Below are 14,497 nucleotides of genomic sequence, written 5' to 3' on the forward strand. Positions count from 1 at the left end.
TGATAAAACACTTTTTGATTTACTCTGTCCCAGAAGGCACTACTGCTACCACTTACTGGGACTCAGAAAAAGTGCTCAAAGTTACAGTACCTTTGATATGTAGGGTATTTTATAATACAAGTGGAGTACAAGTCAATTCTTGCTCATATGAACAGATGTAAACTGACTGCCAAGTCTGATTTCAGAAAGGAACTGGCCCTCCCCAAAAGACTTTGAAGCTCACAGGGCCAAAAATCTACCTTCTTCTGGTATACTGTTCAAAATCAGTTGTGAGCAGCTGATATGCTCAACATTTTGACTGTGTGGTTAGAAAAGGAATGTTTAGTAAACATCCATTCCTTTCTTGGATACTTCTCAATAAAGGAGTAATATTTAGAAGGACCAGTCTACCACCTATTAATCTCAATGTGAAGATTCCTATTAGTGGCTCCATCCTTCTGATCTGCCACCATAGGAATGGAATATCTCTTCTGTATTTGTCAGCTACATGCAGGCAACAGAAAGAGCTAAAGTTTTCTAATATATATATATATAGTGTGTGTGTGTGTATATATATATATATTTTTTTTTTTGTAACATATATAGAGAGATATCTGTATAATAAGGTGTAAATAGAAATTAACTCACGAAAGTTTCCCAAGACAATTCAATGTCAAGAGGCTGACTTTGCACAGTGCACCTTTCTGGAACAAAAAGTGAGGCTTTATTTCAATGGAAACATATGACTTTTTTAGCTAACAAAAACATTCTGCCATCATTTGAACAATTCAGGAATTCAAGGTCTGCAGAGCAGCTAAACTGAAACCTCAAAGGAAACTCCAAATTCAAGGAGGAAAGGAGATTCAGTTCTTTTAACTGAAAATACTTAATATATAGTGCTGTATAAAATAAAAAAAAGCAGCTCTTCGGATTATAACAAGACACAGTGATGACAGACTGAAAGAATTATTTTAATATTTTGCACTTTTTACCCTAGCTGCTGAAATCTAAAAGCAACTCCGCCCATGCATTCTGAGCACTTCTTAAAGAGATCCTTCCCCGACTCTCTTCTTTCTCTACCCCCAAACTAAAAAAAAAAAACACACACCACCACACCACCACCCTAAAATTTAAATTTCTTTGTATGTCTGCCTTTTCTTAAACTATACAAATGCTGACATTCACTCAGGTGCCTAGAGTATGCTTTTAGCATAAAAATGCTCCTTGCATAGGCAGGTGAATTTATGTTTAGAGTTTCCTTGCACTTACTATAAACAGTTTGGAGAGACTTGTGGTTGCCAAGCATTTAGGTTTGGCGAAGGTCGGTGATTTTATACACAGTCTTTTCTGCTTTATGGCTGTAAAGGCAGCAAGACATGGAAGCAAGACAATGAAAATACTTTCACCTTACATCACGCGTGGTCATAAATCTATACAAGGCACTTGTGATAAGCATGTCTCCGTGAAGGTCAGTAGGAACTATTACACGAATGTTTTCCTGCTACTATGCCTCTAATGTCAGTAACTTGTGTGGAATGTGCTATGAGATTTAAGGATCTAAGCCTAATTTCCAACTTTGGTGGTTTTAACACATTTGGTATCCCAAATCTTCATTCTTCTCCCTGTATTTTTCACTCTGCTGTCTGCAGAGGTTTCCTGTGAGATGGTGGCACCAGATGGGGAGGTAGCGTGCCAGGCAGTTCATATCCAGCCAGTTTAATCTTGATGAGATGTTTTGCCAATGCAAACTCCTCATCATCCAACATCCCATCACCATCACAGTCAGCAAGTTTCCAGATCTTCCCCAAGACACTGTTAGGTAGTTTGGAAGTCACCATCTCCTTCTTTGCATTGATCCCAGATATTTTGCCATTGATTGGTGACAGAGTATAGAAAATCTCATCATAAGCAGGTTTATCTTTGGCAACAACCCATTCCTCTTCATCAGCTCCTTCCTTGGCACCTTCTCCATATCCATGGCCAAAGGGTCCCGCCATTGTGCCATCAAATGCCCCACCATGCACCATCTGTGTGGGCATATTGCTCTCTTCCTGGCTGATTAGGCTCATCAGGGAGGCAATTTTATTGGCCAGCATGTTATCCACAGCTTCAATTAACTTTGGTTTCAAAGAGTGAAATTTAGTAAAGTCACAAGTCTCCAGCTGCTCCTGTCAATGACAAATATATAAATAAACAAAAAACCCCTAAAGGTTTCAATGATAGTTCAGTTAGAAAGACTTGATTTACTGAAAAGATTGTTAAGGTATGGCCTTCAAATGACAACAATCTGTAAAGGTCTCTTTCGAAGCAATTCCCACAACTAAAACTCTTCCTGAAGGAGAAGTAAAGTAAGCATATAAATATCTATCATATACCTAATATATTGATCAAATACATTGAGACAATCTTGCAACAATGTACGAGCTCCTCTATTAAATTACATTTACAGTATAATTTTCAAAATGGCAGTGCATGATAACATGGCAGTTGATGAATGTTACCTAACAATTTTCCATTTGGCAATTTTCTTCCAATTATCGAAAGTAGTACGCAAGTAGGGCCTCAGTCCTGCTAACACTATGCAAGAATTTAAGGTGAAAAAAAATCTGTGTCGGAAGGACTGATCCGATTTTATAAATTTAACTTCTTGTTTGTGGTCAAGTTATGAAGAAAAGGCATTTACCAATAAAAATGAAATAAGAAAAACCTTACTGTGCTGGGATTATGGCTGCAGTATTTTTATGAATGTGCTGCTAGAATCCATGTGGTGATACAGTCCTGGCTGAGTTTTCATCTTGGACATGAACTCCTACTAACTTCAATGAGATTTTTATTAGGCAAGATGTGCCATTTCAACAAAAGCCTAAATACGTTTTATGTCAGGAGATGAAAAATTGAAAAGTGCTTCAGGCAATTATTAATTTTATCTAATCAGTTGTCACTTCTGCAAAACCATCATGTGACAATGGCACTGACCAAGCTTTGCAAGTATGGGGGCAACAATCCTTGCCAAGAGTTTTCATCCTGTTGAGATGATTACAGCAAGCATATCAGTCTTCCCTCCAGAAGAGATTCCCTCTTGATACAAAAAGCAACCTATAAGCTCTTAAAGCTTATAAGATAATGTAACTTATATAGCTCTTATGATTGTCCTATAACATATATCTCTTATTAAAATACTACCACTGATCCTGTTTTTCAGTGCACAGACATTCCTGTCTATACAACTAAATCCATCTAAAAAGCTGCAAACCTTTATTTGGACTAAGTTTGTGTCTGTAGGCTGTCTCTCAGCTCCTGAAACATACTATTGTACAAGGTGCTCATTTGAAAGTCTTCAGTCACTAGAGATGGCTCGCCTTAATCAGAAAGAAACAGATTAAACAGTAGAGCTTCCCTAGCTGTGGCAATAGCCGATTTTAATTAACATTCCACTTTTGGCCTGCTGAGTATAACTGGAAAATTATGGCCCCTCAGTGCTAATGACAGAAGTGATACTGACTGCAACAAAAACCAAGATTCTGAGAGTCTAGATTTCTACATAAAAATGCTAGCTGGGAAGAGACAGTTACAGTGGAAACTGTAAAAAGAAAAAAAAAAAATCTGTCAAAATGGTGTTAAACTGCTTTGACAATCACATTTCACTTAGGGAGCTGTTCTGCTACTCATCAGAACTACAACGACGTCAACCCAAGAAACCTGAAGTACAGGCAGATTGCTTGGTTAATGCACACAGAAGTGACAGGCACTCAGCTCCCCACTTCAGCAAAGCCCTTTGGATTTCTCAGGGAAAAAAGCCAACGAACAACCTCTAGCTCTATTTGGCTAAAGTTTGTGCACAATCTCCTGAATTACTGCAACTGATCAAGTATAAGCTTATGACATGCAATAAGTTTTAGAAAGCAAAGGTCAAACCTGTTATTTCTCACAATTTCCTTCCTCATCACAGAGGTGATTGATCTCTCATCTACATATTTGCTGCCATCTGCTGCTAAGGCTTAGAGATACACAACACTACTAGTCTGATAAAGTTCCATTCAAAAGTTTATTTCAATATCCACACTGACAAACGATCACCTCTCCTTCTCTCATTTCTTAACACCCACAGAAGTGGTAAGGGAAGAAAGGAGAAGTCAGCTTTTTCCACACAGCCCCCTTTTTAAAACCTAGCTTCATGAAATCCTTCCTCAATCCTGCAGCTGTGAAAACCTAACTGAAAGATCTTGTGCTTCATCTATAACTTACTGACTCATGAATTAATTTAGGAATCAATTTTTGCATAAGAGAAGCTTGTGCATTCTTGTGGGTAGATTAATGAAAAAAGTCAGTCATTGCTCTTTTTGATCATCAGCATGAATACACCTCATACAAATTGTTAGAATGATACACAAGTGTCAATCTGAAAGACATTCTCCACTACACCTGTGGATAGACCACATTCAGACCAGACAACCAGCTCCTGATCTCATGTTCCTTGACTTGGATACTGAATTACTTTCTAATTCAAAGACCATCTAAGCAGCCTGTGTTGATTCCAGATGCCTGTGACAAAGGTTGACTACTATGAGATTACACAAACCAAAGGACTGGAAAGTCTTCCTTTCAGTCCACCCTCATTGCCAAATTGAGGTTTGGGGATAACTGAAACACTGCTAACAGCATAGCTGTCCTTCCCCAGAATACCTGTTATTTGAGGTGAGCTGATTAGAAACACAGAGAGAGCACAGAAATAATAGGTAAAAAAGTGACACAGAAATTTGGTAGTAAAAGCACATAACATTCAAAAAAGAAACAAGAAGAAACAAGAAATATTTACAAGTTTGCAAGAAGATAAACTGAAAACTTCTATTTTTATTCTTCACAGAATGCAGGCTCAAAAGGATAGGAAAAAAGCTGAAAGGTAACATTTTCAAAAGTGATAGCTTCTAAGTTGCACTCTTTAGGTAACACCTTTCCTCTATGACTCTGACTCACAGTATCAATAACAGCAGGAACAGAGTAGTGTAAATATGAATAACAACTGTCTAAGTATATTCTCACCTACCTAAGAATCTGATAACATCTTAGAAGAGAAATACCCACATTTAGGACAAGAACCAAGTACCACCTTAACCCATAAGCTTCCACTTCCATTTTATTTGCAAAGTCTTCTGAAAACATCTAGTACTATCTGCCATGGGGGGACAAAATATTGACTACAGAGGCAGAAGATCTGATTCCTTATGACAGTTCCCACAGTCTTGTAACACTGGATGTACACTCTAAGGAAATTATCAATTGCTGTCATTTTGCAGTACTTCTAAGTCATGCTAACCTCCTAACAGATAAATTATTGTTATTTCTGCTACTCTTTTGCTGTTTGCCTGAAGACTCTAGAACTACAACAATAAGAGGCCTTGTCCTATCTTTTGTAATCCTCTTGGAAAGTTAATATCATTTCAGTGGAACTGTACTCTATTGTTTTACCTGCATTTTCTTGACCTCAGGGAAATCCCCTGCCGAGATCTGGTATTCTCTTTGCAGTTGGTTATAGATCTCGGGTAATCTGCTGATCAGCTCCTTCTTCTTGTTCTCTTTTCCAAATACAGATGGCATTTCTTTTTTCAGATAGCTGATGATATAAGCATGGACCTAAGAAGAAGCAAGGCTGAAATCAATACTAATGCTTATCTAAACTTAACAGCATTCATGTTCTTCATCCAGGCCATAAAAGGAAACAGAAAGAATGTGTTCCCTAAGTCAGCCTAAGGACAACATATAATCAACTATTGTTTGTGGAACAAACAAGGTAGATCAGTCTAAAAAGCTACACTGAAAGGGCCAGGGAGACATTTACAGTTACCATATAGTTTAGACTTCATGTTTACAGGAACAGGGGTTAGCAGTGCAAATACAGATCATATACATTCAATATTACTTCCTCATATCGAAAAAGAGTGCATGTGTTTCAATAGCAAATAAGTTTAATTTCTGCAGAGAAGAAAAAGACTTAAGGTTTCTGCATAAAGCCCTAAAAAAACACCACACACCCTAATGGGGGAGCGATATTTCTCTATATCGACAGACAATTAATTCAAAAAGTATTTCAAACAGACCTTATAAATAATCTGAAGTTTTATGGAACTTATGTTTAAAATAATACTTCCAGCAAAGAGAGGAAAGCATGTTTATAGCTACCAAGCACTAACATGCACATGCTCAGTGATCTAAGATCTGGAAATAGCCACATGTTTCTTATAGATAAGAATAGTTTCCATCTTCAAAATGGGAGAGTAAGTCACGTGAGTTTAAAATACGAAGAAAAGGCTAAACCTCAAATCTGACAGCCAGTTAACAGTTTGAGTTTATTTGAGTTTATTCTGGGTTCCTGCAAATGTTTTAGAGATTAATGAACAGAGTGGTACAGAAATAGGACAAATAAGTAAATACTGTGCAACGCTCTAAAAATGATTTTTGAGTGTCAGTACTTTAAGGTCAGTGCAGAAGATGAAAAGATGACACAGGAAGGATTACATTGCTACTACCCTGCAGATAAGCAGTTTATTCTCCCTCTGTAGCTGTCATATCAGCATGCTTTATGAACGCTATATTTTGTATTCACCTTTACCCATTTTTATTTTACATTAAGCAAAAACCCCTAAAAACAATCCATCTGCCTCTGACGCACTTCAGCTTCCAAAACAATTGCTATGAATGAAGATAAAGAGTTGCCAGCAATGTTTACAAAACAGATTGAGATTATGGAAATAAGAGCTTAACTTTTAACACAGTAATATCAGGTATATGATATTAAATTGAATTTTCAGAAGCAATTGTTACCGGTTTCCCTAAAGCTCAGGCCATAAAGAAAAACTAAACGTGTCATCATTCTGAGGTTATTTTTCCTTCTTTTCCCGTTTTCCAAGTGACAAATTTTAATTCTTGCATCACCAACATTCATATTGTTCTTGAGTTTTTAAAAACAAGCAGCTTGGCAGTATTTTCAACTACTAATCTAGTGGTAGCTGCAGAATCAGAGAAAGAGGTAAAGAAATACTTCAGACAGTAACCAGAGCTTATTCTCGTTGGGCTATGACAAGAAAGGGCAGCTGAAGCTAGTGTTAAGCAGGGATTCTGAAGATCACTGTAAAATGTAGTCAGAAGACTTTACAAACAGATATCAAAACTTGGTAGTAGAAGAGCTTTAAAGTGACATCCACTTATTCATTTAAGAAAACTAGAGACCTATCAAAAAAATTAAACACATTTTCCATAGTCAGCTGTAGACAGAGTCAGTGCTCTTGCACTCAGCCTGCATACACACCCTAGCTCGTGCCTGTAAATTGCACACAACACAAGTACTTTTCCAGAGCAGACAACAAGAGGACAGTGACAGAGGGCGAGCAGAGGACAACAACAGATGGATTTTTCTGGATACAATGATACAAAGTTCCTATTGCCTAAATACCTCTGGGACTGGGGATGAATCTGAGAGCTTACTTTTTATTTTGAGGTAAAAAGTCTCATCTAACACACAAGCACCTCTGTTAAATACCTGCATACCCAAGTTTCACCAAGAATAACAACGTTTCGATTAATCTTCTAATTTCAGGGTATTACATGTATTTAGTACAAATATTTTTCCACAGCAACTGGCTGGCAGTATTCTCTAATGGATTAAATGAATAAATGATCACATGGAAGGTTGGAGAGAAGAGAATTAGTTTTTCAGGGTCTTAGAAAGCCCTCGGCTAATTTCACTGGAGAGGCAGTTCACCTGACATTTTCAAATTTATTTTGTTCTTGTCATGTGGGTGCTGTTTTAGTTGCTTTTCTCCACCTCCCCCTTTTTTAAAGCTCTGTACATACCAACTGTTGTTAAAAAAAAGCAGATTAACTTCAAACAGTAGTAAGTTCACCTCATTGTACAGGCTAAAAAAACCTCAGTCCTCTATCAAGCAAAAAAATAGCTTTAATGGCCACAAAGGCATCAAATCCCTTCTCTAGAAGTTAGGGAGGCATCCTACTACAAGTCTTTTTTTTTTTTTCCTTCCTATTTGCTTCTACAGATTTTCTGAGTGGATATCTCCTCCTATTAAAAAATAAGAATCCAATCCATTTACTGAGAAACGCACAGTTTATAAGTAAAGAAAGATTGGGAAGGATGTGAAAGGACAAAATGAAAAGGATAGAAGTGATTGCTCGTTCAGCTAACTTAAGTCTTTATCTTTTTTACCTTTGCAAGCCTTGCTCTCTTTATGAGATCATTGAGTTTCCGCACAGCGGCCTTCTGCGGGAGGCTCTGGATGTCCTTGAAAAGATCCTGTGCCTCTGCCTCAAAGAGTCTTCGATTCTCTGTGTTTTGGAGAGGATTGGCCCAGAAGGAGCCGATGTAGACCCGCAGCACCTCTGGAGTGTTGATGACCTTTCCCAGGGACCACATGAGTGCACCATAGACCCTCATCAGCTGCTGAGTGTCCACTTGGTCAGCCTTATTGAGCACCACTCGAATCTTGTCATCCTGGCCCCGAAATGACTTAATAGCCTCTGAAAACTCATCAGATATATCCAGCTTATGGGCATCAAAAAGCAGGATGATGCGGTCAACCCTTTCAGCGAACCACTGGAGGACTTGGCAGAAGTCATAACCTGGAAGAAAGAACAGACCTGTGAAAATCACTATTACAACTCTACTGGTTAGAGCAGTGAGTCTCAAAGAAGGTAGGGTTGGAGGTACAGAACAAGGGGATCACAGTATTTATCTGGGGGGAGAGGAATGGAGCACCTAGGGGAGAATGTCTGCAGACAGTGAGGTCAGGACAACTGTACCCTACATTTCCTTAGGCAGGTCTCACCTATTACCAACTTTTGTTTTCATCTTTCCACTTCCCCATTTTCCTCACCCCTCTCCTACGTCACTGTCCTCTGCCCCCTGGCAGTTACTGTCTCATACCCTTTGTTACCTTTTCCCTGAACTTGTGACTGCAGCACAGAGCCCAAGCTAAGAAGCTTTGTGAGGCTCTACAGCACAAGCTCTCTTCCTCACTGTTAATTCCAGCCCATCTCAGTAGCACTGCGTATCTGTACTAACTAGGAAAACAGTGAAGGTGCAGCACGCCACTCAAATCAACAACCAAAAAGTATCTGCATTTTAAAAACATACCAAACTCATATCTCTCTGCCCTGCAATGTATCTGCCACGGTAAACTCAGAAATCCAATTTACAAGTAATGTGTGTTCCTGGTAGCTTTGAGGATGTGCCAGGTTACAAAACAGAACTGATCACTGACCTTTTTGATTATCTGGAACAAACTCTTTCTGACGTTCTAAAAGAAAGCCTATTTGTAGCATCTGTCCGAACCCTTTATAAACCCAGGTAGTAGCCTAATCTACACAACAAACAGTATTCAGGAACTCCTCCTGAAGTGACACATCCACAGGAAGTCATCAGATCTAATGATGTGGCATTGGGCTTGGCATATAAATGACTCATCTTGCTTGAGAAACAGCAAGATGTGAGCTTGAGGCCAATATCCCATCCCTCTTCTTCCTTTAAGCAAAAAAAAACCACAAAAACAAAAAACAAAAAAACCCAAAGACTGCTGTAAAGTAACCCAAATAGCATCTACAGTTTTGCCCTCCAGCAGCATGTATTTCAGTGCTGACAACAAAGAAAGCTCAGAGCTTAGATGCTGCTAGTGAGATCTCCAGGATATCTTCAGTCATTTCCCAGGAATAATCAGTATAAAACAAACCTTTAGAGCCCCCTCCCTTTCAGCTATGTGAAGCTGAAAGAGGGCTATGCAAAAAAGCATTTACTAGGATCCAAAAGGATGCAGATTAGACATATGAGCCTGCTACACAAAAAACACATAACCTTTCCCATTAAAAGGGCTGCTTTGCCAGGAATGCAAAATCCAGTCCTTTCCCAGATAATGTTGTTCTGGTGTTTTCATAGGTTTGTGCTTCCCCCCACCCTCTCTTGTGAATAGTTTCACAAGAACTGAACAAGAGAGAAAAGGAAGGGGCAAGGAGGAGAGCTGTACAAGATATATGAAGAGGATTCTTCTGACTTCACACTAACATTTAATCAAAAGCTGTATGATTAATTCTCATTTGTCTGTATAAAAACTTAACAGGAAAGAAAGGGAGAAGTGTCACTCGTCTGGACAACATAATTTCAACACTCTACGAATGCAAACAATGCAGTAATTTGTTCTGACTTCATTTATGTAGAAGGAAATTGGTCTGAATTGAAATACATAAAGTTGCAAAATGAAACAAGTTAAATTTTATTAATTTTTCCACAAATGGGTAAGTGGAAGGACAACTTATAGGGCTGGTTAAAATAATCTCTCCCCCACAAAACTCCACCACACATTTGATAGATTTTCAACTACAAAAATATTTTTTCCATTTAACATAATTACTGAGTTATATACACCATATATGTAAATATATTACATATAGTAATATATTAGTATAAACACCAATATGTACATTTAACAAGTGTATGTTAATAAACAAATTATTCTTAAACATGAATTAAATATTAATAAAGCATTTACTTTAAGAAAATCTAATTCATTAAAAATTGGTAAGAAAGGTCTCAGCTTTAAAGAACCTGAAAAAATCCATTAATTTTAATGAAAACTTGCCATTACAAGTGAACCTATTTTCTCCACAGGTTCAGTGGTTAGACCTAAGAGTATCCCTCAGCTGCAGGGAAGCGATGTTTGGTTACATATTTCAGCCGAGGGTTTCACATGGCCGATTTCACTATTGTTCCACTCTGTCCACCCTATTCACAGGGAACACAAAGCCGTATCTCATAACTGAAAGCAACGTTCTTTAAAGGAAACATAACCCAGCATTGTTAAATACAACACACTTAAGACCCTGCCTTATACTCTGTACGTACATGGAGTGGCATTTTCAAAGCTGAGCAGTGCTAGTTCCACGCTGATCAGTTTGGAAAACCTGACCCAAAAAATCCTGTGTTGATAGCTTCTAAACTTTTTGCTTTTTTACTGTTGCTACTTCTTCAAAGGTTTGTCACAAAGACTGCTGTCAGCAATTAGATCCTGCCTGAGGATCTGTGTCTACATTGTACGACCAGAAGTTACAGCAGCTACTTGCAAGCGCGTGTCAGAGTGCAAAAGTCGCCCTCACCACCAGCTAAGGGGCGCAGGAAAGCAGCAGCCTCCCCACAGGGCGGCAGAGCTCTAGAGCGCATCCTGGGCACGGGCAGGAACGCAGCGAGCTCCTGCTGGCACCAGAGACGCTCGACTACTGGGCCTCAGTAAGAGGCACAGCGCATAGGCTGCCAAGGAGAAGAGAATGAAACAACACGCGAAAGAGATGAAAGGGTTGGAGAGAGACTGTGCATGGTTTCCAGCACTGCAAAGACAGATGGCAGGAACGATGGTTAGCTTTCCTCTGGCACAGAGCAAACTAACAGCCTCATGCAGGACAGCCACAGCCATACTCACAGATACAACTATGCAATCCATGCAGTACAAGTGCAGGTCAGTTTGGTGTGCCAGTTACCAATAAACACGTAAACAAATAGTATACTTTCTCTTTGGGGCCTAAAGGGTATTATTTCCAACTTGCCTTAACCTTAACACCATCCCCCAAAGCTTTTATAATTCAGAAAACAGTTAAAAACCATGTCAGGCTCCACCCATGCTGCAAGAGCTGAGGGAGGCAGTGCAGAGCAGTAAGAGAGGCACCTCTCAGAGGAACACAGCGACAGACTGCCTCCAAGTTCAGAGAACAGTTTTCACTTTCTAGATCAAGCCGGGGAAGACAGAGCACTGGAGTGATCACAGCCGCCAGTGCCGTCCTGGCACCACAAAACTGATGTTGGGCTACAACACGCATTCTGGACCTGGACACAAGCAACCTTCACCCTAAAGAGATCTGTTTTTCTCATGGTTTTGCCAGAGACAGGCATCCAAACTAGCCTGCTCTTTCAAACGCAGCTCAGTCCCACAAAGAAAGATGCATTTTTTGCAAACATTCCTACCCTGGGGGAAGCTTCCAGTTATGCTACTGAAACCCTGACTCAATTCAGCACTCCTGGATAACGTTCTTACTGTATTCCTCTTGGCAGCCTCGTCCTAAAGGGAAGGCACCGCACCTCACCACGAGGGAAAGCCTGACACAGTGCTGTAGCTACATGTATTACCTGATTTAATCCACAACTACATTTCACAAACAAAACTGAACTGAGAAAATTACCGGTATATAAGTAATGCCAGTTCTAAAAAAAGCAAACTCATCAATATTCTGCATTTTCCTTTGCATTCTTTCCCTGTGCTTCTTGAAACTCTTGCCTTTGGGTTTCAGTTACCATTTACATCCCTAGGAAACAATCATGAGACAGAGGAACTTGTGTTTCCTTCCCTAACCCATGGGCATTCATTGACATTTACAATAAAACATTAAGGCCTTGCCTTGAACACTGCCACAGGAAAGTCACCTACATACTCTGAGTAGCTGCTTTAATCATATAGAGGACAGTCATTCCAATACTAAATCATGAACCAAACAGCAGGCAGCACTTCCCCCCTCTCTTTTTAAAAGTAGTTCCTCCCCACGTCCTGGCAGCCCTTGCCTCACCTTCTTCCTCTCCTTGCACTCATTGTTTCTTTCAAATCTTGGCCAACATTCAGATATGTGCGCCTGAAATCAGCTTTGTAAACATCACTAGTCATGCTACAGACCCTTCTTGCACGCTCACTGCGTGCAGGCAGTACAGTGCCTCCCGTTGTCCGAGAGGGTGACAGCGCTGGCACATGTCTGTGCCTTCTCTTGAAATTACTTACAGTCAGTACAAAGTCAGGCAGGAAGCCTCTAGCACATGCTCCAGCTGATAAAGGAAGGGGAAAGGAGCGTCAAAAGCCAAACAGCTTTGAATGCTGTACTCTGTATTTTTGATCCTTCGGAAAGGGATCAGCTCCTTTTTTCAGGAGTACCTTGTCAACTTTCCAAAATTTTAAATAAAATTCGCTGGTAAGGAACACATAGCCTGTGTTTCGGGAGAATTCCTTCACTGCCCCCCCCCCCCCCCCCGGCGCCGCATTTTAAAATTGAAATTTAACGTTTGATAGCTTTACTGGCCTGATTAGGAGTTCACCTTACTCATAGTGGTATCTGTCAAATCCTACCATTATGCAGGTGCTTTGTCCATTGATAGTTAAACAGCTAAGCAGTCACTCACAGTAAGGGGTGGGGGGGGAGAGGAAAAGAGTAGTGCGCAACTTTTATACTAAGATCCTGTAAGCTAAGAATGGTTGTTTCTCTTCCAAACATACTAAAACATCACCAGAAAGGAAAGTTGCTGCACACCAGTGTTAGAAAGTGGCCAAGCTTCCTCTGCTAGAACAAAATATACAAGCAAAAACTAATAACATGCAGAGTAGAAAGCATCTAAGAATAATTATCAGACAGTATTTAATGTCATATACACTACAGCATTATGAAAATCCCATCTTAGATGTATTCTTCAAAAAACAGCACCAGTTTCATAAGAGAAAGGAAATCTTAGAAAAGAAGAAAAAGGTTTATAAACTTTCAGTTAAGTTGTTGAAATGTAAAAGTTGCTCAAGCTGTTGAAATATAAAATTTTGAAATTGTTAGAAAATAAATTCTTCTAAAGAATTGCTCTGTATGTTTAAAACTTTCCTAGCAAGCAAAGAAGAGTCTTCTATACTTAAGCCTGTAATGGGGTTTAAGCAAAAGGAAACGGCAGTTCCAGAGAAGCACACAACCCATCTCCTTACTTCAGTAAGCAGCAGCCAAGGAATATAAGGGATAACAAATTTTTATCTGCACACTTTCAAACCAGCAAAGGTGTTTTCTTACAAACTTCCTTCGATGTAAACACATTTAAGGACTTTAGGAACCTTCTTGTAAAAACCTGCTTAGATTTGTACATACATTTTAAAAGGAATTTAAACAACTGAAGTTCAAAATGTGCTAAATTAGACCGGTAGCATAAATATGTTGCAGTCAGCCTGAATCCTTCAGGAAGCAGTTTAGAAAGTCCTTGCAGTGTGAAGCATCACAGGATAAGTCAAATTTGTACTCCACAAAACCATTTGTACTGGAAATACAGTCAGGAAATCATATACAGGAAGAGTATCTGACTATGCAAGACTTCAAAAATGTAAGGGTGAGCACAGGATTGCCAATCACAAGAACATGCAGTAATTCCTATAATCAATTGTAGTAACTCAGCGCATGTGGTGTCTAACCACATGAAACCTTAAACCTGGGCAGCAGTTGCCCTGCAAACCTGGAGCGCAGGGAATACAACTCTAAAGCTGACTCCCTAAGCCTTATTTATGATACAACCAAACTGGTCAAAGCTAAACAGCATACAGCAGACCCACAGTTTTAGTAAGAACTATGTCAAGTTATGTTATTTAACAAACTCCTAACAATGTCATGAAATGCAAACACAAGTCAAGTCAAAGCCTGTAAAACATAAGAAAAGTTTTGTGACTGAGCACTGTGGAAGTCTACCATA

At 39.3% G+C, this 14,497-nt stretch overlaps 1 protein-coding gene across 1 annotated transcript in view; it reads right to left on the reverse strand.

Annotated features, from left to right (window-relative positions):
• Nucleotides 1-929: 929 nt before the first annotated feature.
• The window catches only part of EHD4 (EH domain containing 4), a 28,074-nt gene continuing 14,506 nt past the window's right edge, over nt 930-14,497 (reverse strand). Inside the window, exons 4-6 of the mRNA XM_068945982.1 lie at nt 8,195-8,607; nt 5,446-5,610; nt 930-2,147 (exon numbers count right to left, since the gene is read on the reverse strand). Of these exons, the coding sequence (XP_068802083.1) occupies nt 1,611-2,147; nt 5,446-5,610; nt 8,195-8,607 (1,115 nt within the window). The 3' untranslated portion in view covers nt 930-1,610. The remainder of the gene's footprint in view (nt 2,148-5,445; nt 5,611-8,194; nt 8,608-14,497) is intronic.

The sequence above is a fragment of the Struthio camelus genome, chromosome 5 (assembly GCF_040807025.1).
Source record: "Struthio camelus isolate bStrCam1 chromosome 5, bStrCam1.hap1, whole genome shotgun sequence".
Taxonomy (NCBI): domain Eukaryota; kingdom Metazoa; phylum Chordata; class Aves; order Struthioniformes; family Struthionidae; genus Struthio; species Struthio camelus.